Here is a 21819-nt window from a genome sequence, read left to right as displayed (position 1 = left end):
AAATTAAGTAATGTGTTTCTTCACAATGACAGTGGAAATTAACTAATGTGTTTCTTCACAATGATGGTATTAGAGTCATTATGAATTAAACCTCTGCTGCAGACAATTAAAGTTAAAAATACCTCACGAATTACATTCTTTCCTAGTTCTAGTGTTATATTCTTCTCTGAATGGATGTTTAGCTTGACAGTCTGTTCCGGAATGACTCACTGTGACACACACAAGCCTATTAGTAAAACCACAAGCTTTGATCTGGACACTATAGTTCACAGCTCCTGTGGTCCTCAAGTTAATAACAGTTCCTGGAAAACCCACTGGGATAGTGAGCTGTGTTTACTGTGCTGAGAGGGTTCATTATGGTCATAATTGTCAAAACAAAACATGGAAACTCTAGATCAGGTTGATATTCAGTTTATTTGTTTTTATCAAAACATTGTCTTAAAAGTGTTTTCGCACTAAAGGTTTAAAAAACTTCAAAGTACTTTCATGGTGATGGTGGCAAGGAAAATCTTCCATTTAACTGGAGGAAATCTCAATTACAACCCGGGTCAGAAGGAGAGAGGTTTAGAGTTAAGCCAGAGACAAACCAACATCAAAGAACTAGCGGTGAAGGCTTCGCCTCATGTCACCTGTTACTGGGCCAAAACATGTTCTGTGTCTGTATGAGAGGAAATAACTCTCCACACCAGCAAGTCCGTATATATATATATATATATATATATGTAGAACGTAGAACATCTGTAGATATACAGTACTATATATACTATGACTACATATATAGTCTGTATGTCATTCAAAAAGGGAAACCGGAAGTCCTAGGACTGCGGATACACAAATCATAAACAAAGCAGCGTTTGCTTACCATTTTCACACCACTCTTGCTCACCACAGATGGTTTTGTAATATAGCTACTTCTAATCGAGAATATGTCTGATAAGAAGTTGCAAATGGCGCTGGCGTTGTCAGCCCTTGGTCTTTTGGTTGTGGAAGAAGAAAGGAAGAGGCGGAGGTGAAAAAACCTACAGCACTAAAGAGGTGAAATCACAGATACCACAGTGACAGGCTCAAGGGGCTTTCCCGAACCTGTGTCAAGAGCTGGAGATAAATAAAAAGAGGAAATAAGAGAGAAGATCTATTGCATCTGATTACAATCATAAACAGACAGGCTTCATGTTTGTGTCCTTGTGTGTTTTTAGGCCAGTGAGCAGATCTATTATGGAACCGGAGATGGTGAGTGCTCACAGGCCTGTGGTCCTTTGTGTTCTTTGGTTTGCTGGTAAATGTTTGACCCGAAGACAGTGCTAGCTGTTGGTTTTAAACGTGCAGTCCTTGATTATAATCCATCACAATTTTTGCCAAATTCAACGAAATTCCCCTCTTACCCCTCTGACTGTCCAGACGGATCACGGTGACATCGTCTTAGAGCCTTATACCCGGCTCTTTAAATGGGAAACAAAAAAGGGTCTCGGACCGAGTCATACACTGTTCCATTCAATCAACACATTGCTTGAGGAGCACGGAAGGGAGGGGTGTACTTTGATTAGCTTTTGAGCTCAAATATCAACAACTTTATCATATATCAACGTCAATATCAATATATCAACGTCGTGGACTGGACCTTTAAGATGCTTTCAGAGCCTTTGTTGCTGAGCTTGGCTTGTGCTCTACTGTGACTGTTCTCTCTAAGGGTACCGCACAGCCAGTGTGATCATCGCCCTCACAGACGGGGAGCTCCGGGAGACTCAGTTTGACCTGGCGTCACGAGAGGTGAGCTAAGCTCCTGTTTCCACCATGTCAGGCTTTACAACGTCATCTTCAGCCAGTTAGCATTAGCATTTTGGTGCCAAGAAGTTTGCTTGTTTGAGGATGGAAATGTTGTCAATTTGAAGTGTTTATTGCAGTGAACAAGGTTCCTATTTTTATTATTACATTTGACACCTCTCAGATCAGCACCTGCATTATTTGTAGTGGATGTGTATGCATTTTTGTCCACTTTTTTCAATCATGCACCTGTGTAGCCAATAAGTGTAGGGTTTTGGTTACTGTGGTTGCTGGTCATGTACCATTTCCAGGTCAGGCAATTGGCTCTTCATAGTTTTGGTGCCAAATCTGAGCAGCATGAAGCTGAAGATGCCAGCAGCCTTTTTTGTTCTAATGGCTTCTGTGTGTCCCCTGCAGTCAGGACTCAGGGGCAGACTGGGGGGAAAAAGTGGCCCGGGAGTTACTGTCAGACTGGCCCACTCAATACACGGCGCGTTGCCCACTCTATGCATCGCACGTATCGACCAGTCGTCACCTATTCACGCCATCACACCTTTTATCCCCAAGTTTAAACCACAAAAAAGTGTCACCTTTCACACAAATAAGGTCAGACCACATAACCTTTTGTGCATACGGTAGTTTGAACGTTTTTGTTGGAGTTATGTTTTTGGATTTTGACCGTCACTGTTCCGGACCCTGGACTGAATGGAAATTTGGCGAGTGGACCTTTTGGGTTTCTAATTGAGTACCCCCTGGTCTAGTGGTAGAATCCGACAGAAAAAAAAACTCCTTTTCCCGTAGGCAGTGCGTCGCCCTTATGGACAAGCCGCCCACTATACTGTAGAAATGAACAGTACAGAACATACGATGGGGTGTGAACATCAGTGCTATCAGTAGTGTTGCATGCTGGGTGTGTGATTGTGTGTGTGTGTGTGTAGGGGTGTCTGAGAGCGAGTGATGCAAGTGTTGAGTAGGTTAGAGCGATTGACATTTAATAACGCCTAAAACAAAGTTAGACTTACGGAAGACATTAGATGAGTAAAGAAGACACTTCAGAATAGTTTCAAAAAATAGGCACCATGTGTGTGAATACAGATCGCAAGGAGTAGTATAAAAATCAGTCAGTGAAATTAAATAGCTTTTGGAAATAGAGTCAATAATATGTGTTCTGTGTAGCATAGAATAACGTAGGTGCCGGCGATGTTAGAGGGAAGGGCCGTTTGGTGAGCGGAGTGGGCCGGTATTTTGGACCATCCCAACCCTGTCGGCCCACCGGGGATTCCCCGGTATCCCCGATGGCCAGTCCGCCCCTGCCTGCAGTAATCGAATGGCTTCTGTATGTCCCCAACAGTAATCTAATGGCTTCTGTGTGTCCCCAACAGTAATCTAATGGCTTCTGTGTGTCCCCAATAGTAATCTAATGGCTTCTGTGTGTCCCCAATAGTAATCTAATGGCTTCTGTGTGTCCCCAACAGTAATCTAATGGCTTCTGTGTGTCCCCAATAGTAATCTAATGGCTTCTGTGGTCTGTTTCTCTCCTTTCTCGGGCACTGGACCCTCATCCAATGGCAGGCCAGTCGATCGCGTCAGCTGGGTGCCACTGTGTACTGCGTTGGCGTAAAGGACTTCAATGATACGCAGGTGAGACTACCCAGTTGGATCCATCAAAACTGGGCCACACATCACAGATCCACAAATTCAGTTAACATAGAGCCTACGCTCTCCGGGTGCCCTTCTGGTTTATAATGGAATATGTTCGCTTTGATTTTTTTTTTAAACACAAAATAAACCCACCTTGGTTGTTGTAATACACAAACACACAAAACCTGTTTTAGTTTAATCACAATGAGGAGAAAGCTAGCATTAGCTCTGATACAAGGGCTCCTGTCCTTCACATGTACACACACACACTCACATACACACACACATGGATACACTCACGTGTACACACACATGCACACACGCTTGCATTAACACACACACACACACACACACACACGCATTCGTCCATAAACACACAAACACACACAATTTACAGCAGTGTTTGTGGTCTTTTGTCTGCAGCTGGCAACAATAGCGGACAGTGAAGACCACGTGTTTCCGGTGAACGATGGCTTTGAGGCACTGCAGGGTGTCATTGATTCGGTACGGCAAACAGCTAGATAACTAAACACTACTGGGATTCATCCTCCCTCTCATTGTCACACCAACACCCAATGACCATCAGTTCATTAAGGACATCAAAATCAATTAGTCTAATTAGATAGAGATCTGGGTGTAAGTGCCATGTGGGCGAGGGTGAGTGTGTATATAGATGGAGGAGTCAGGAGTTATTTCTGGGAGAAGGTGCCAGGTAGAAGATGGTGGTTAGAGAGAATCAGTGAGCTGCTAGGTTTAATCTGAGCCTGGAGGTGTACATTTAAACTAATCCTATATCACACTATTCAGGTAAAATATAAGATGTTTTTTGAGGCAGTACAGTCTTTGTAGTATGTGGCTGGGAATTATTTGTAATATAACATGTTAGCCCATACTGTGAAATGTACATTTTTAGATATTTAGGTACATTTAAGAAAAACATGCTGTTGAACAGTGCACCGAGAGATTATAGAATTGAACATTTCCGCAGACATGCTAATGAGCCAAGCCAAGCCAAGATATTTAATTCTCATTATTTACCTCAGTCACATTGTAGTGATCTTTCACTATCCAGGCTTGTAGCAATACATGGAATACAACCAGTACACTACAGCAGAACTGTGGAGACTAGTGTAGAATAGAATAGAATAGAATAGATATTGCTAGTGATATTATTGCCTGTGAAATGTCCACACAGATCTTGAAGAGATCATGCATTGAGATCCTGGCCGTTGAACCATCGAGTATTTGTGCAGGAGGTAGGCCATTCATTTCATCCCCCCTCTGATTGATACCTGTGCTGTGTCCGGCCCTGTGCTCACCCATGTTCTATGTTCACCTGGCTTGTCTTGGTTCTGCAGAGGTGTTCCAGGTGGTGGTGAGTGGAAATGGATTCCTGCACGCACGGAACGTGGAACAGATCCTGTGCAGCTTCCGCATCAATGACACAGTCACTTTGAGTAAGAGAGAACACCTTTAACACGGACACTTTGAGTAAGACAGAACACATTTAACACAGTCACTTTCAGTAAGACAGAACACCTTTAACACAGTCACTTTCAGTAAGACAGAACACCTTTAACACAGTCCCTTTGAGTAAGAGAGAACCTCTTTAAACCTAACGCCGTCACTCTGAGAAAGAGAGAACACTTTTACTCATAACACAGTCACTCTGAGTAAGAGAGAACGCCTTTAATCCTAACACAGTCACTTTGAGTAAGGGGGAACACTTTTACACACAACACAGTCACATAACATCTTTACTATACATTCCAAAGAATGAAGAAAGAAGTTAGTTCCCCAGTGCCATGGTTTAAGGCAGTGCCTGAGTGTGAGTGCCATGGCTTTGCACAGCTTCTGTGAGTGCCATAGCTTTACACAGCTTCTATAAGTGTCATTGCTTTACACAGCTTCTATAAGTGCTATGGTTAAGCCCAAAATGTAAGTAGAATTCCAGGCCTTGAGAGAGCCCCCGTTGAGAGTTCTGTGTCTGAAAAGCTCAGAGTTGAATGAGATCTGTGCTCGTGAGAGATCCAGACAGCAGACGATGAGACTGGAAGACGCCAGAAAGAGCCCAGACCGGACTGCAGAGCATGCTGGTCAGATTAGGTAGGCATTCTCTAAGCACGGCGGTCCTGCATAGTAGAAGGGACCACATCAGTAAACTTGACCTTATCAGCAAACGCACCAGATGCTGTCTCTCAAAGACATCAGAGGGCAGAGACCTCACTTTGAATAGAGAATCATGCAAGTCAATGCAAAGTCAGTTGAAAAGGCTGTTGAAACACTGGAGTAAAGACAATACATTTATAAACAAAGACAGGACAAACAAAGTAAACACTCACACAGATTTATATGCATTCCTTCCCACTTATCTCTCCCTCTGAACACACACACACACACACACACACACACACACACACACACACACACACACACACACACACACCTCAAAGACTGTTTGAGCGGAGAGAATAGTGTGGATCTGCTGGCTTCACAGTGACACGTCAGTAATGTTCTACATTTCTGTGGTTTGACTCCAGCAACACTAAACCTTAAAGATGCAGTCCTTGATTATAATACATTACACATTCAGCAAAAGTATCCTCACGTTCCTCTAGCTATCTGTCCAGTGCATGTGCTCTAAAAGACTCCGGTAATTGTGCACAGTCCTGGCTCTGTAAATGGGAAACAAACAAAGTGGCTTGGACCGAGCTGTACACTCCTCCAGCCAATCACCACCTTGCTTTAGGAACACGGAAGAGAGGGGTGTAATTTGACTGTCCAAACATCAACATCCTTTCTCCAGACTGCTTGTGTTCCTCTATTTGGCTGCCATATTACATCCACTAATGCCCGAGGACTTTACTTTAGGGAGGCACTGGCTGCCTTATCATTAAGGCAGGGGCCTCCTAATGATTTAAATGTAAAACTGTGAAATGTGGCAGTGATTTCTTTTCGCTGCTCTCTGTCTCTCTCCTGGGCAGACAGGGGAGCTAATGGTTATTTTGTGTTGGCATTGGCCTGCCCTCTGCCGCAGTGAGTTGATTTCGTAGCTCGGTCCTTTCCTTGCGACTGTTATTTCACTTAAAGAGTATCAGATGGAATGTGCAGCTCCTCTGAGCCGTATGTGTGTGTGCGTCTGTCTCTCTGTGTGTGTGTGTCTGTCTGTGTGTGTGTGTGTGTGTGTGTGTGTGTGTGTGTGTGTGTGTGTGTGTATGTGTGGATGTCTGTCTGTGTGCGTGTGTGGATGTCTGTCTGTCTGTGTGTGTGGATGTCTGTCTGTATGTGCGTGCATGGGTTTGTGGCTGTGTCCGTGTGAGTGTGGCTGTGCGTGTGTGTGTGTGTGTGTGTGCGTGTGTGTGTGTGTGTGTGTGTGTGTGTGTGTGTGTGTGTGTGTGTGTGTGTGTGTGTGTGTGTGAGCTCCTTTCAAGCCAGGGTAAATAGACCATTATGTTCTGAGAGAAATCCAGTCGTTTTATTTTCCAGAAGAGGAGCAGTCGTTTCACCAGCTTGATTTGTGAACGGACTGAATCCTCACACTGATGAGTCCATTTCAATGAGCAGGATTGAGCCCTCAATTAATCTCCACTCTGCTGACTAAATGGATGGGCCTTCAGGAGGGTGGGCGGCCATATGGGTCTAATTTCCTCTCACTTGCACACAGCCCCTCTAACATATTTCAGACATCGACTGGATGTCCAACCCCCAAATGAAGACTAGTAGCGAAAATAGTCTATTTGGCCCTGTGCTTCGTGAGCTGTAAAATGCACTGTTGTATTAAATCAGAGTATGTAGTGGGTGATGTTGATGGACTGTCAAAGGTTTCGACATGTGTTTTTTTTTATATGAAAATATATTCTCTCTTCTCTCTCCCTCCTTCCATTGATCTACTCTCCCCTCTCTCACGATGCTCTTCTCTCCTCATAATTTACCTTCAATTCTTCTCTCTCCTCTTTTTCTCATCCCATTCTTTCCCATCCTCTGATCCACTCCCCTCTCCTCTTTTATTATTTATCTTCAATTCTACTCTCCTCTCTTTTTTTCTTCCCATCCTCTGCTCTCCTCTTCCCCCCTCTTGCCTCCCCTTCACACGTTTCTTCTCTTCCTCTCATCTCTTCTGTCTTTCTCTCCCCTTTCTTCTCTCATTTGCTTTGACAGTGAAGAGACCACTGGTGATTGAGGACACCTATCTTCTCTGTCCAGCTCCAGTACTGCAAGAGGAAGGAACGTAAGTGATTATGAAAGGATGTTGGTGTTTATGAAGGAACATAAGAGTTTATGACGGGACATGACAGTGTTCAGATAAATGTTCATCCTTGGTGATGTAACCATGTTCCTGTATCTCAATCAGTATAGCAACGTACCAACAACACCAACACCATGGGTTAGATACCCATGGGGAATCTGTTCATCATTGTTGCTCTTTGGAAGGAAGGAAGGCAAGTCTTCATAGGGTGATATGAGTGTTTATGAAGGGACCTAAGTCTTCATGAGGTGATATGAGTGTTTATGAAGGGACTTAAGTCTTCATGAGTTGTTCTGATTGTTTATGAAGGGACGTAAGTCTTCATGAGGTGATATGAGTGTTTATGAAAGGACCTAAGTCTATATGAGGTGATATGAGTGTTTATGAAGGGACCTGAGTCTTCATGAAGTGACATGAGTGTTTATGAAGGGACCTAAGTCTTCATGAAGTGACATGAGTGTTTATGAAGGGACCTAAGTCTATATGAGGTGATATGGGTGTTTATGAAGGGACCTAAGTCTTCATGAGGTGATATGAGTGTTTATGAAGGGACGTAAGTCTTCATGAGGTGATATGAGTGTTTATGAAGGGACCTAAGTCTTCATGAGGTGATATGAGTGTTTATGAAGGGACCTCAGTAATCATGAGTTGATATGAGTGTTTATGAAGGGGCCTGAGTCTTCATGAGGTGATATATGTGTTAAGAAAGATACCTAAGTCTTCATGAGGTGATATGAGTGTTTATGAAGGGGCCTAAGTCTTCATGAGGTGACATGAGTGTTTATGAAGGGACCTAAGTCTTCATGAGTTGATATGAGTGTTTATGAAGGGACCTAAGTCTTCATGAGGTGATATGAAGGGACCTCAGTGCTCATGAGGTGACATGAGTGTTTATGAAGGGACCTCAGTGCTCATGAGTTGATATGAGTGTTTATGAAGGGACCTAAGTCTACATGAGGTGATATGAGTGTTTATGAAGGGACTTAAGTCTTCATGAGTTGTTCTGATTGTTTATGAAGGGACGTAAGTCTTCATGAGGTGATATGAGTGTTTATGAAAGGACCTAAGTCTTCATAAGGTGATATGAGTGTTTATGAAGGAATGTAAGTCATAAGGTGACATGAGTGTTTATGAAGGGACCTAAGTCTACATGAGGTGATATGAGTGTTTATGAGGAGGCGTTAGTCTTCATTAGGTGACATGAGTGTTTATGAGGAGGCGTTAGTCTTCATTAGGTGACATGAGTGTTTATGAAGGGACCTAAGTCTTTATAAGGTGACATGAGTGTTTATGAAGGGACCTCAGTGCTCATGAGGTGACATGAGTGTTTATGAAGGGACCTAAGTCTTCATAAGGTGATATGAGTGTTTATGAAGGAATGTAAGTCATAAGGTGACATGAGTGTTTATGAAGGGACCTAAGTCTACATGAGGTGATATGAGTGTTTATGAAGGGACCTAAGTCTTCGTGAGGTGACATGAGTGTTTATGAAGGAATGTAAGTCATAAGTGTTCATGAGGTGATATGAGTGTTTATGAAAGAATGTAAGTCATAAGGTGATATGAGTGTTTATGAAAGAATGTAAGTCATAAGGTGATATGAGTGTTTATGAAGGGACCTAAGTGCTCATGAGTGCTGTTTACCTCCCTGCTCCAGCCCAGAACCAGATGGGCTCAAAATCAGCAGTAAGATCTCTTTCCTACTCTCCTACTCTCCGCCTCCCTCCCTCTCTCTGTTGCCACATTCTTTCCCCTCTCGTTCCCCCGTTATCCCCTGCCAGCTCTTAAACGAGGCCAGGCGTTTTGTTTATCTTAGAACAGCACACAGAATGAGGATTGAGGATGAGGAGTTTCTTCATTGCTTCTCCTTATGCGAGTGAGAATTATGAATTTCGCCTCATGTTGATGGGACGACTTTCTGCGTGGTTTCGCTTTATGTAGAGTAGGGATGAAGACTTTCTGCATGGTTTCGCTTCATGTAGAGTAGGGATGAAGACTTTCTGCATGGTTTCTCTTCATGTGAGCGGAGATGAAGACTTTCTGCATGGTCTCTCTTCATGTAAATCACCATGCTGGACTCTAGACAGTGGACTGCACAGCCCTGCACTCCCTTAGTCCTCTCCAGCCCCTTGACCTGCTCACTCGCTGGCCACACAGTCAAAGGTTGTTTGGTTATCAGACAGGAAATAAAAGGTTGCCTCACTGAGACACACTGAGGGACCATTGGCAGGTGTTTTTTTGGAAGGTAGAGAATTAAAAAAAAAAACGCTGTACAGCACTGTACCTCATAGCGGAGAACACTGTAAGGAGAACACTGTGAGGAGAACACTGTATAACATTGTAAGGAGAACACTTTGGGGAGAACAATGTGAGGGGAGAACACTGGGAGAAGAGCACTGTGGCTACTGTAGAACACTATAAGGAGAACACTGTGAGAAGAACACTGTGAGGGGAGAACACTGTAGCTACTGTAGAACACTATAAGGAGAACACTGTGAGAAGAACACTGTGAGGGGAGAACACTGTAGCTACTGTAGAACACTATAAGGAGAACACTGTGAGAAGAACACTGTGAGGGGAGAACACTGTAGCTACTGTAGAACACTATAAGGTGAACACTGTGAGAAGTGTACTGTAGCTATGGTGTGCACTATAGTGGTGTTGGTGGTGGGGTGGCTGTGCAGGTTTCACAGCTCGACTGGAGCTTTCCTCCGCTCCACTCCCCCCTAAACTACTCAGGCCCAGGCCCTGCCTGCTGCTGTGGTGTCATGCCTGTGGTTTAACACACCACAGTGTAAGGAATGGGAGACTGGTGCTGTAACACCAGTACAGACAGCAGCTTAAAGCCTAACGCCTGGACCACGTGTGAGAGCTCTGAAATAAGGTTGTTTGGTCCCGCAACGCGTAGCAGAACGTAGTCATAGGCGGATACAATGGTAGGTAATGCAGTAGGCAGATGGATGGGTGTATTGATGAGTAGATGGATGGATGGATAGATAGATTAATGGGTGGATCGATAGATTGATGGATGGATGGATGGATGGATGGCTTGATAGATGAATGGATGGATGGAGTGAAGAATGGATGGATAGATAAATAAACCTTAAAAGAAAGCACATAGGAGCCTTGCTGCTGTGTCCCTGCAGGACTGCCACTCTGTACGTGAGCATGAACAACGGCCTGAGCTTCATCTCCAGCTCCGTCACCATCAGAGCCGAGGCCTGTGTGAGTATCACGCCCCCACCACCGCCTCCACCTCCTCCACCTCCGCCTTCGTCTGCACCTCCTCCTGCACCTCCATCTGCTCCTCCCTCCACTCCGGCGCTCTCAACCGCATCCCCAACGTCACTGGCACCTCTCCATCCGCTGCACCCGCAACGTGATGTATGTGTGTCCATGCTTCTTTACACACACACACACACACACACACACACACACACACACACACATATAAAAATACCCACATGTCCACGCATGCACACACACACTCGTACACACACACACACACACATACACACTCACAAACATGTCCACGCATGCACACACACACTCGTACACACACACACACACACACACACACACACACACACACACACACATACATGTCCATGCATGCACACACACACTCGTACACACAGGCAACACACACAAGAGTACGTTCATATACATGCATACACACACAAACACAAACACATACACACAAATATGTATACACACAAATGCACACAGACACACACAATAATACGTATACATACACACACAAAAACACACACAGACACACGCATACACTCACTCACACACACACACACACACACAGCACTGTGATTGCGAATTGCTGCACTGTTCAAAAAGCTTTGCATATGAGAGCTAAGAGTCCTGTCATGTTTTTGTGTGCTCTATCCAGCTGACTTCACTATGTCACTCAGACTGCAACACAAAGGCATGGCTATCAGTATAGTCTCTTTAAATGTCTTCTAGAGATAAGCCAAGTGATCTTGCAGTGAAATATACAGTATGTGCTTACATTTACTTATTCAGTGCATGACAGCTCACTGTCTGTATTTATTATGAGAAAATGTGTCTGTCTGCATCTGTATCTCTGTGTGTGCACGCTTATGGACTACTATACTCCCATAATGCCGTGCCTGTGTCTCTCCCCTCCCCCAGACTGACGGGACGTTCCTGGTGATCGCCCTGCTCATCCTGCTGCTGCTGTTGGCCATGGCTCTGCTCTGGTGGTTCTGGCCTCTCTGCTGCACAGTGGTAAGTCAGAGATGCCCACACACCCTCCTCAGGCACAGGCACAACCCAGATCTGGCCCACACTTGGCCCACGTCCGTGCTACATAAGAGCTGAGTCCAGACTGAAGTGGCAGCGTCTTATGTAACTGGCATTGCTGCCTTTACTCTTTACTCTCCAGCCGTCCATTACCTGCTCACTCGCTGGCCACACAGTCAAAGGTTGTTTGGTTATCAGACAGGAAATTGAAGGCTGCCTCACCGAGACACACTGAGGGTTTTTGGAAGGTAGAGAATCGAGAGAAACGTGCTGTGAGGAAAATACGGTGAGAACACTATGAGGAGAACACTATGAGGAGAACACTGTGAGGAGAACACTGAGGGGAGAGCACTGTGAGGAAAACACTGTAAAGAGAACACTATGAGGAGAACACTGAGGGGAGAACACTGGGAGGAGAACACTGTGAGGAGAACACTATGAGGAGAACACTATAAGGAGAACACTGAGGGGAGAACACTGGGAGGAGAACACTGTGAGGAGAACACTGTGAGGAGAACACTATGAGGAGAAGACTTTGAGGAGAACACTGTAAAGAGAACAATGTGAGGAGAACACTGTGAGGAGAACACTGTGAAGAGAACACTATGAGAACACATTGAGGAGAACACGGTGAAGAGAACACTGTGAAGAAAACACTTTGAGGAGAACACTATGAGGAGAACACTGTGAGGAGAACACTGTGAGGAGAACACTGTGAGGAGAACACTGTGAGGAGAGCACTGAGGGGAGAACACGGTGAGGAGAACACTGTAAAGAGAACACTAAGGGGAGAGGACTGAGGGGAGAACACGGTGAGGAGAAAACTGTGAAGAGAACACTATGAGGAGAACACTGTGAAGAGAACACTGAGGGGAGGACACTGTGAGGAGAACATTATTGCTGCCTTTCCTCCCACCTTTACCATTGACTGCTGTGACTGGGAAGTGTTTTTGCAACAGAGCTGATAATTCTGTCCATTTGATCTGAATTTGGATCAGTTTCCGCCTGAAGCATCACATCAATGCCACTTCAGTGGTGCTTATTTCAAGCACCAGTGACAGTACATCACTTAGCGACCTGAAGGAAGGGAGAGGAGCGTAACCCTGTGCAGCATGAGTCTGACCCCGGCCCCATTCTCTCTTGACACCTCATCTGCCTGTCATTTGGTGGCAGTAATGTGGAAGTAATGGGACCCACTCTAAAGATATGGACCAACTCCCACTCCCAACTAATGACAGCCCTGAAGATACAAAAAATAATTTCCTTGTTTCTGTGGCTCTGTCCACCCCCAATCAATCAATTATCAATCAATTTTCAATTCTGAAAAGACCATTTATCATTAATGATCTCTGTTGGCGGTTAAAAGACACGCCTATGATATGCAGCATCACAAACTCAGTATGCAAAGCACACATTAAGATATCCTCACAGTGTGAGAGGTCATGATCTTAGTCACCATGCTAAACACAACACTGTGCCTTGCATAACTACATATTACAAACAATTAGCAGCATGCTTTTCATCATTGAGAGCGTGGTGCTCTGACTGGCTGGGCTGAGTTGAGAGCTTGGACCAGGAGCTGCCGGCCAGAGCTGCCTATCAAGCCGACCCTGGGGGCTGCTGACTGGCTAATGGTCGTGGATGAGAGGGAGGCGAGTTCAGCTGAGCCGGTCTGATAGAGAGGGGGGCTGGCTACATCAAAACATGTCCAAGCTAATCGATCAGGGATGGAGTGGTGGAGAACCTATGACTGCTTTGTCTGACCTGGAGAGAGTGATGGCTTATCTGTGAATGGTGGGTGTGTGTGTGTGTGTGTGTGTGTGTGTGTGTGTGTGTGTGTGTGTGTGTGTGGCTAAGTGTGTGAGCACATTCTTGCCATGCTTCTCTTCCCTCTGCTGTCCCTGTCAAAGGGCTGACTAGTGTGTTCTGTGTCTCCCTGTTTTGTTAAGAGCAGATCATTCACGAGGCCCCACCACCAGTTACAGAAGACAGTTCGGTAAGAAACGACTCAACTCAACTGACTCTCTTCTGTCCAGAATTCACCTCTTTTTGTGCTAGGGAGGGGGGAAATAAAGCGCTAATTTTCCTTTCCAATATCATGTTTCTCATCACTCTACTTGCAGGGCAGAAGAGGTCTGGTTTGGCAGCTTAAGCAGGGAGGGAGAGAATAAAACGGCAAGCCATTACATAAGACAGGAAATGATGTCACTGGCAAGGTATTCATCAGAGCTGGCAAAGTGATCACCAGATTCGGCACAGCTAGCATCAGAACAGGCACAGCCACCATTAGAGCCACTAGTTGGGACCAGAATGGGCTGGGCTACCATCAGAGCTGGCAAAGCCGTGATCAGAACTGTGTGCCCCTTTCATTTTAAGGACTGTTGGCTGTAGTGGACATCTCATGAGTGCTAGAGCAGATCGGAAAAAAGGTTTCAGTTTTTCATTACAGAATTCCACAATGATGAAGCGATGTGCCGTTTCTTAGAAAAGCTTCACACTAAAAGAGAAATGCATTATGATTAGCTCTATGTCTGTTTCTTTTTTCTTTCTTTCATTTTTTTTTAAATCTTTCTACTCATCTAAATTTAAATGCATTGAAGTGGTTCTCATTTAGAAGCACTGAAATGGCAGCCTGTTGTGCCAGTGCATAGAGAGCCTCTTTATGCATTTCTTCTTCAGTCAGCTCTGCTCTCTCCAGCCATTAGAAACACTGTAAAGCTCAATGGTATCTGCCCCAGACTATCTCTTATTGCACAGGATTACCTTCCAATGACTGAGTTTATTTGATCAGTGGGTTTGGAAGGGGTTTTGTTTGTCAAACCAGCTGTTTCTGCCCTGACACACCGAGCCAGGCAGACTGGAAACATCAGTCGACCCTCTATATCTCACATCACAGAGCAAGGACTTGACTGCTTTTTTGGGGCAGGTCTGAGTGTGAGAGCGAGAGAGAAAGAGCAAGAGAGAGAGAGAGAGAGAGAGCGAGAGAGAGAGACAGAGAGACAGAGAGGGAGTGAGAGAGAGAGAAGATGAACTCCTTCTTGAGTCCATTTATGAGAGGCGGCATGTGTCTCAAACAGCAGGAAGCCTTTGTAGTGTAATGTCTAAGGGCTGGAGTTGGAGATTGCATATTTGTGCAGAGGTAGACTTTCCGCTTTACCTTATCTCTGTCCTTTCCCCTCTGAAATTCAATTGAATATATGATTCACTACAAAACAAACGCTGAGATGGTGAAATGGTTTTTGACATCTCCAAAACTAAACTGGCACTCACTCTTTGTCCATCTCTTTCTCTTCTCTCCCTTTCCTCCTCTCTACCCTTCTCTCTTTTTCCCACTCACACGGCTTCTCTCCCCCTCGGTAAGGATGATGAAGATAACGCCTACCCCAAAAAGAACTGGCCTACTGTGGATGCATCCTACTATGGAGGACGAGGTGTTGGTGGCATTAAGAGAATGGAGGTAAGATTTAACCTCACGTCACAGTGACTTATCCCACACACACACTGCTTTCCGAGATTTTTCTTTCTAATGTATTCCTACTCAGAATTTGAGTTGACTATGACATTTGTTCAAATGAATACATTTGGTGTATGCACACACTCGCACAAAAACACTCACCTCCATCCATTTCTTATACTGCACACAGTTTTTGTCAGTCTTCTCTGAGTTTCACTTGCGGTAAAGTCATGCAAGGTCTTTCTCTCTCTCTCTCTCTCACACCCAAACACAGATACACACACACACATCTTGATTTCTAATCCTTGTGTCTCATTCCGTGCAAAAGTTGTCATCAGTCTGTTACTCTTTTAACTTTGACACACTGAGTCACTCTATCTTTCTCTCTCTCTCTCTCTCTCACACACACACACACACACACACACTGGTGTGTGCTCTCTAACAGGTGCGCTGGGGAGATAAGGGGTCTACTGAGGAGGGAGCGAAACTGGAGTTGGCAAAGAATGCCCAAGTGAAGTTGCCAGAACAGGAGTATGAATACCTGCCCTCTCGCACCCTCAACAATGGTCGGCGTAAGCCCATCAGGCCCTACAAATGGTACTCACCAATCAAGGTGTGTGTACCCCCTCACTCGGAAAATTACAATCAATCACACACACACACACACACACACACACACACACACACAAACACACACACACAGTACACACACACCACGTATACAATACACACACACACACAGACACACCTAACAATCATACCACCAATGAAGACAGTGAGAGGCGGAGATATTGGGTTGCCAACCTACACTGTAAACACTGCTGTCTGCTGTGTATGCGTGTGACCAGAAGACTAGGGTGGCTTAGTTTGGTAACAGTGTTTACACCGAGTGGTTGTTATAAAATAACATCTGTTTATGCACACACTGGAAGACCGAACCTAGAATTGTGAATGTTTTCATTCTTGGCTGGCAGATACCACAATAAGGCTCTTTGTGCCAAAATGCTTGTTCTACCTGCCAACCAAGAATAAAAAAATGAAACATGAACGGCCTTTGTCTGTTTTCCTGTGTGCATAAGCCCTTTCCCTGTTTATTACAAATAGTTTTTGCTGAACCACAAGCACAGTGTTACTTTCAAACTCTCTACTGTCATAACATACTACACTGCATCAGTATGGAGAAATTACTTCCCTATCCTGTGCAGCATGCTTAGTGTGAAAACTCACACACTTTCACGCACAACAATAGAAGGGCTTTCAGTCATCACTGCTAGTCAAAGCACTGGCGACCACTAATGCACAAGTGCAGTCTGCAGTGAGTGTCATGTGATTGGTGGTATGTGCTACAGTGTGGGATGATGTCATGGAAAGTTGACAAGACGGACCGGTAGACAGGCACTGTGGTGTGTGTGTGTGACTGTGACTGTGACTGTGTGTGTGACTGTGACTGTGTGTGTGAGTGTGTGTAAATGTGTGTGTGTGTGTGTGTATGTGTGTGTGTGTGAATGCGTGTGTGTGTGTGTGTGTGTGTGAATGCGTGTGTGTGTGTGTGTGTGTGTGTGTGTGCAAATGTGTGTGTGTGTCGTTGGCCTTGCTGTGCTCAGGAATCGGTCAATGCTTTGTTTCATAACGTCCCGTCAGCTGGAGGAGGTAATCCGAAACAGACGTGCGCTAGGCTAACCCTCTCACAACAAAACAAATTCTTTAACTTTTTGTTCTCGTTGCCTCCCTCCCTCTCTCCCTTCCTTTCTCCCTCTCTCTCCTCAGTGTGTGTGTACACGTGGCAAAACACTCACTGGTTCTTTCATGTGTCTCAGAACTAATTAGCTTTAAATCCTTGCCCATTGCCACCACTGCACTGAGAGGAAAAATAGTTAAGTTTACACACACACACACACACACAGCAGCTCGGATTTCACTCGGTTTGCAAGAAAATAGCTATCCCTTCACATCAGAGTTCAAGGCAACTGGTCTGTCCCTAAGTATTGAAAATGTTCTAAAGTCAAGAGCAAATCAATGCACCACAATAGATGTGAAAGACATTGAGATGCGCAAGAGAAAGCCTGAAAGGTTGGTGTGAAGAGGGAGATGTTTGTTTATTAGTGTGTGTTTGTGTGTGTCTGTGTGCATCTTGTACATTACCTCATGGACATGTTGTTTTCTGTAGGGTAAGATTGATGCTCTCTTGGTTTGGCTAAGAAGAGGCTATGACCGTGTATCTGTGATGAGACCACATCCTGGAGAAAAGGTAAGAGCCTTGTCTCTTCAAAAAACAGAACAGAAAGAAAAAGAAAAGAAAAGAAAAAAAAATAACCCTAACCCTAACCCTAGAATAGAATAGAATAGAACAGAACATAACAAAACAGAAAAGATTGTTTGATTTCCTTGTGTGCCTATTCTGCTGCTGCTGCTGCTGCTGCTTGTTCATTTCAGACCAATTTAAATTTCTCCCCTCAGCAACCATGTCAATACCCAATCTCCTGCGCTCTGGATAAAATGATGTGCAGACAGGCTCTATAGGCCCCAGTCAGCCCCTCGTTTCATTCAGTCTGTGTGCACAACACTTCCTTTCATTCGTCTTCATCCCTGTTTCATATACACTCAATCCCACACCTGCCGCTGATGTTTCTCTCATAATCCTCCTCACACAAACACCCACACACACTCCCTGCTTCATGCCTCCCATTCACTATAAATAGCATGACAGCCCTGAGGACACCTCCACAATACAGCACACACACCCACAGCAAAGAATCTGTGTCGATGTCACAGCATGACAGCCTAAGGGACACAATAAGGCACACAAAATGATGTTGTTTATTGAAAATGGAAAAGTAGATTCATCCCAAGGCAGGAAAGCAGGCGACACATTGGCACATCCCCTCGTCTGAGTTCAGCCGCAGATGGAGGGAATGGGAGAGGGAAGGGAAGGCGGGGGGACTGCTGCTTCTGCACTTAGTTTGTTCCCGAGCACATGCCTCTCCTAAGGGTTCCAATCTCCATGCAGCATGCAGTGGTGGAGTCCACCCTTTCTGCCCCCATAGCAATCCCACAATCCCCCAGTCCACCACTCAAAGCCAATGGAAAATCTCCTGCTTTGGGAACGTGAAGCACCAGCAAGGAGTGAGCTGGCATTCATACTCGGCTGCTTTTAATAAGGACACTCAGATACAGAAAGAGACAGACAGAGAGAGAGAGAGAAAAGGAGACGGAGACAGAAGTAGAGACAAAGACAGACACAGAGGTAGAGAGAGAGACAGACACAGAGGTAGAGACAGAGGTAGACACAAAGGTAGAGACAGAGAGAGAGACAGACACAGAGATAGAGACAAAGACAGACACAGAGGTAGAAACAGAGGAAGAGGTAGTCCCTGACTCCCTGACTGGCCACTCTGAGCACTGTAGCCAGACTGCTAATATTGCCTTCATCTCCTGGAATGTGCTCTGGTAAAGTCATTAAGGTTCATGGCCAGCCTACCCTACACCCCCTCCCCTGGGCCAGCACAGACAGAGGGATATATTTAATAGAGAGAATGAACCAGCAGAAGGGAGGATATTTTTCCCCAAAACAGAAAAGATTTATAATCCCAATGAGATCGCAATTTATAATCTGTCAGCAGTAAACTGCTACTAAACAGTCGGTTGAAAAAAAGAGGAATTTATTCCAGATTTCGCAATCAGAAGACGAGACGCCAAACACGTGTATCTGCGGTTTCTTTATTGAAAGGCTCTAAGCTTTCAACAAGTAGATGTTCCATGAATGATCTCATTGTATGAATGGCGCGTTCATCTTTTAAAAGTAATTCGGTCACACCCATCTTTCTTTTGTTTGGTTGACCCCTACGGCCAATTAGATCTAACCCTGCTAACTGACTTTCCCTCAATCGGAGCATGTTACCTGTTTGGCACCACCCCCACTTTATCACAGCCAACATAACGCCATTCATACTCTCATAAATGAATCCATGTTCACCAACTATTAAAAATATTCCTTCGTCATACGTCTTACTGTACTCTTAAAGCATGCACCACACTTCCTCTGTGCTCAAACACTATTATGAGGTTCATCGTCAGTAAAATTTTGACTGAACTGAAGCAAAAGTTTATTATTCACCTGCACATAACCCATGTATAAAACTTAAGTTTAAGTTAAAGGCATAGCCTTCATTTGTTATGGATCTGCCAGGTTTGCACCAGATCTGGTTGGTAATGACTGCTGCAACAGTTGACACCTGTCAGTGGATAGTAATGGTTATTGGACTAGTGGACATCTGGTTAGTGGATAGTAATGGCTAGGGCACTAGTGGATTGCTGGTTAGTGGACTAGTGGGCTTCTAGTTAATGTAGGGTTACCAGATTTGGGTTTGTGAAAAAGAGGACAATTCGTCGCGGGACCCCGCCCCCTCCCCCGCGATGAAGTTTTGACATCTTTTTCACATGCAGATGTCATATAGGCTACTATTATAATTAATGCAACTACTGGAGGCGGCAAGGTGTTCAGTGTTGCCAGATTGGAAATGGCGAAGTATCGTACCAAAGCCTCAAAATGATCGTATTTGGAGGATAATTATCATACATCTGGCAACACTGGGAAGGCGGTCGACCAATGACAGTTCTCTCTACAGTCAGAGCTCGCGCAAGAAGGTGGAACGTAAGGGAGATACCCTTTCCAAAACTTGTAAGGACGTAATAACTAGTTTGTGAAAGACCCAGAGAAGCACAAATATCCGACAAAGCAAAATCCCGGACGATTTTGGAATCCCTGCCGGACGCATTTTTTAGGTCTCGAAAAGTGGACATGTCCGGGTAAAAGAGGAGGTCTGGTCACCCTAAGTAATGGCTAGTGCACTAATGGAATGCTAGTCAATGGATAGTAATGGCTAGGGCACTAGTGGATTGCTGGTTAGTGGATGGTAGGGGCTAGTGAACTGGTGGAGTACTAGTCAGTGGACTAGTGGGCTTCTGGTTAGAGGATGGAAATTGTTGTCCTGTCTGCTTGTAACCCTCCCCTCTGCCTTCACTTTCAGGGTCGCTGCATTAGTTTCAGTCGGGTGAAGAGCTGCCCTCCACCTCGCTATCCGGTCTACAACCACCCTTCCACCCCAGTCTACACCCTCCCCCACAGCTACAACCCTCCTGCCCCCCAGGGCATGCTGCCCCCCATCCCCTGCAGCTCATCCAGCGCCCCCCCAACACCCACCTCAACCCTGCCCCCCTTGCCCTCCACCCCTCCCCCCACCACCATCACCCCACCCCCTTACACGCCTCCCCCAACCAGAGATCTGCTTCCCACCTCTGCCTGCCTGCCTCCGCCCCCTGCACCACCATCGCCAGTTGGAACTCTGCCACCGCCTCCTCAGGCTCCTCCCCCGGGCAGAGCCCCTCCCCCTTCCCGTCCTCCACCTCGACCCTCTTCCTGATCTCCACCCCGTGTGCCCGCGGGCGAGAGGACACGGACGCTCTGATGGCATGGAATAGGCATAGAGCGTGCATGGAGGACAGGAACTCTGAGATGATGGCTCTCAAACCTCAAAGCACCAGCCAACCTGAAGGACTGTGGGCCACTGCACCCATCACCAGCAATTCTCTCTCTCTCTCTCATTTCCCTGTCGCTCTCCTTTTCGCCCTCTCTCTATCACTGTTTCTCTCTGTCACACTCTCTTCCTCCTTCTCTCTCTCTTGCACTTTTTCTCTGTCTCTCTTTCTCCCCTCTCTGTCACAAAGGAATAGACTCGCATGCATTTGCAGGACAGGGCATATTTGGTTGAGGAATTTTGCGCTGTATGATATATTATCATGCGTTTGTTTTTGATGTTCAGTGATACTACAGCTTCCCACTCAAATGCCAAGGGAAATCCAGGGACAAAGGTTACCTGCGTGTAACTTGAATATATTTTAAAGGGTATAGAAGGGATGCAGAAACTTTTAAGCAAAGGCTTCAGCAATATTAGTAAAGTCGTTTCAAGCTGAGAAATCAGAAGTGTAGCCAGTTAGCATTTTGCTTATGTTCCTTGCCGGCGTTGGACAGACAGCACAGAGTGTTTGAGAATAAAATGAATGGCCTGGAGGAGCCAGGAGAGTTATAGAAAACAATGCATTAGCTTCTTGCCTTCATGTTAACACTCAGTTTATGAACAGGCCCAGACAGCTACTTATGAACCTCCATTTAAATAAAAAATGAATATACTGATATACTGAGAGGTTAAATCACAACAGAGGCACACACGCGCACTGGCTCTCTCTCTCTCTCTCTCTCTCTCTCACACACACACACACACACACACACACACACACACACACACACACACACACACACACACACACACACACACACACACACACAAACTCAGACACGCACACAAACACACAGAGAGGGCAAATTACTAACCTTGTATTGACTGGTCTGCATTTGTTGACCTTTGCAATGTACCTAATCGCAT

General features: G+C 45.2%; 1 protein-coding gene across 1 annotated transcript in view; it reads left to right on the top strand.

Annotated features, from left to right (window-relative positions):
• The window catches only part of antxr1b (ANTXR cell adhesion molecule 1b), a 26851-nt gene extending 5249 nt beyond the window's left edge, over positions 1-21602 (top strand). The window contains exons 6-19 of the mRNA XM_031578027.1: positions 1197-1230; positions 1688-1767; positions 3334-3402; positions 3826-3906; positions 4598-4658; positions 4761-4859; positions 7561-7630; positions 10794-11031; positions 11815-11910; positions 13880-13921; positions 15287-15382; positions 15825-15992; positions 17547-17627; positions 20407-21602. Of these exons, the coding sequence (XP_031433887.1) occupies positions 1197-1230; positions 1688-1767; positions 3334-3402; positions 3826-3906; positions 4598-4658; positions 4761-4859; positions 7561-7630; positions 10794-11031; positions 11815-11910; positions 13880-13921; positions 15287-15382; positions 15825-15992; positions 17547-17627; positions 20407-20799 (1608 nt within the window). The 3' untranslated portion in view covers positions 20800-21602. The remainder of the gene's footprint in view (positions 1-1196; positions 1231-1687; positions 1768-3333; positions 3403-3825; positions 3907-4597; positions 4659-4760; positions 4860-7560; positions 7631-10793; positions 11032-11814; positions 11911-13879; positions 13922-15286; positions 15383-15824; positions 15993-17546; positions 17628-20406) is intronic.
• The last annotated feature ends 217 nt before the right edge of the window (positions 21603-21819 follow it).

The sequence above is a fragment of the Clupea harengus genome, chromosome 12, assembly GCF_900700415.2.
Source record: "Clupea harengus chromosome 12, Ch_v2.0.2, whole genome shotgun sequence".
Taxonomy (NCBI): Eukaryota; Metazoa; Chordata; class Actinopteri; order Clupeiformes; family Clupeidae; genus Clupea; species Clupea harengus.
Note: the sequence above shows the minus strand (reverse complement) of the source record. Positions and strands in the feature narration are given on the sequence as shown.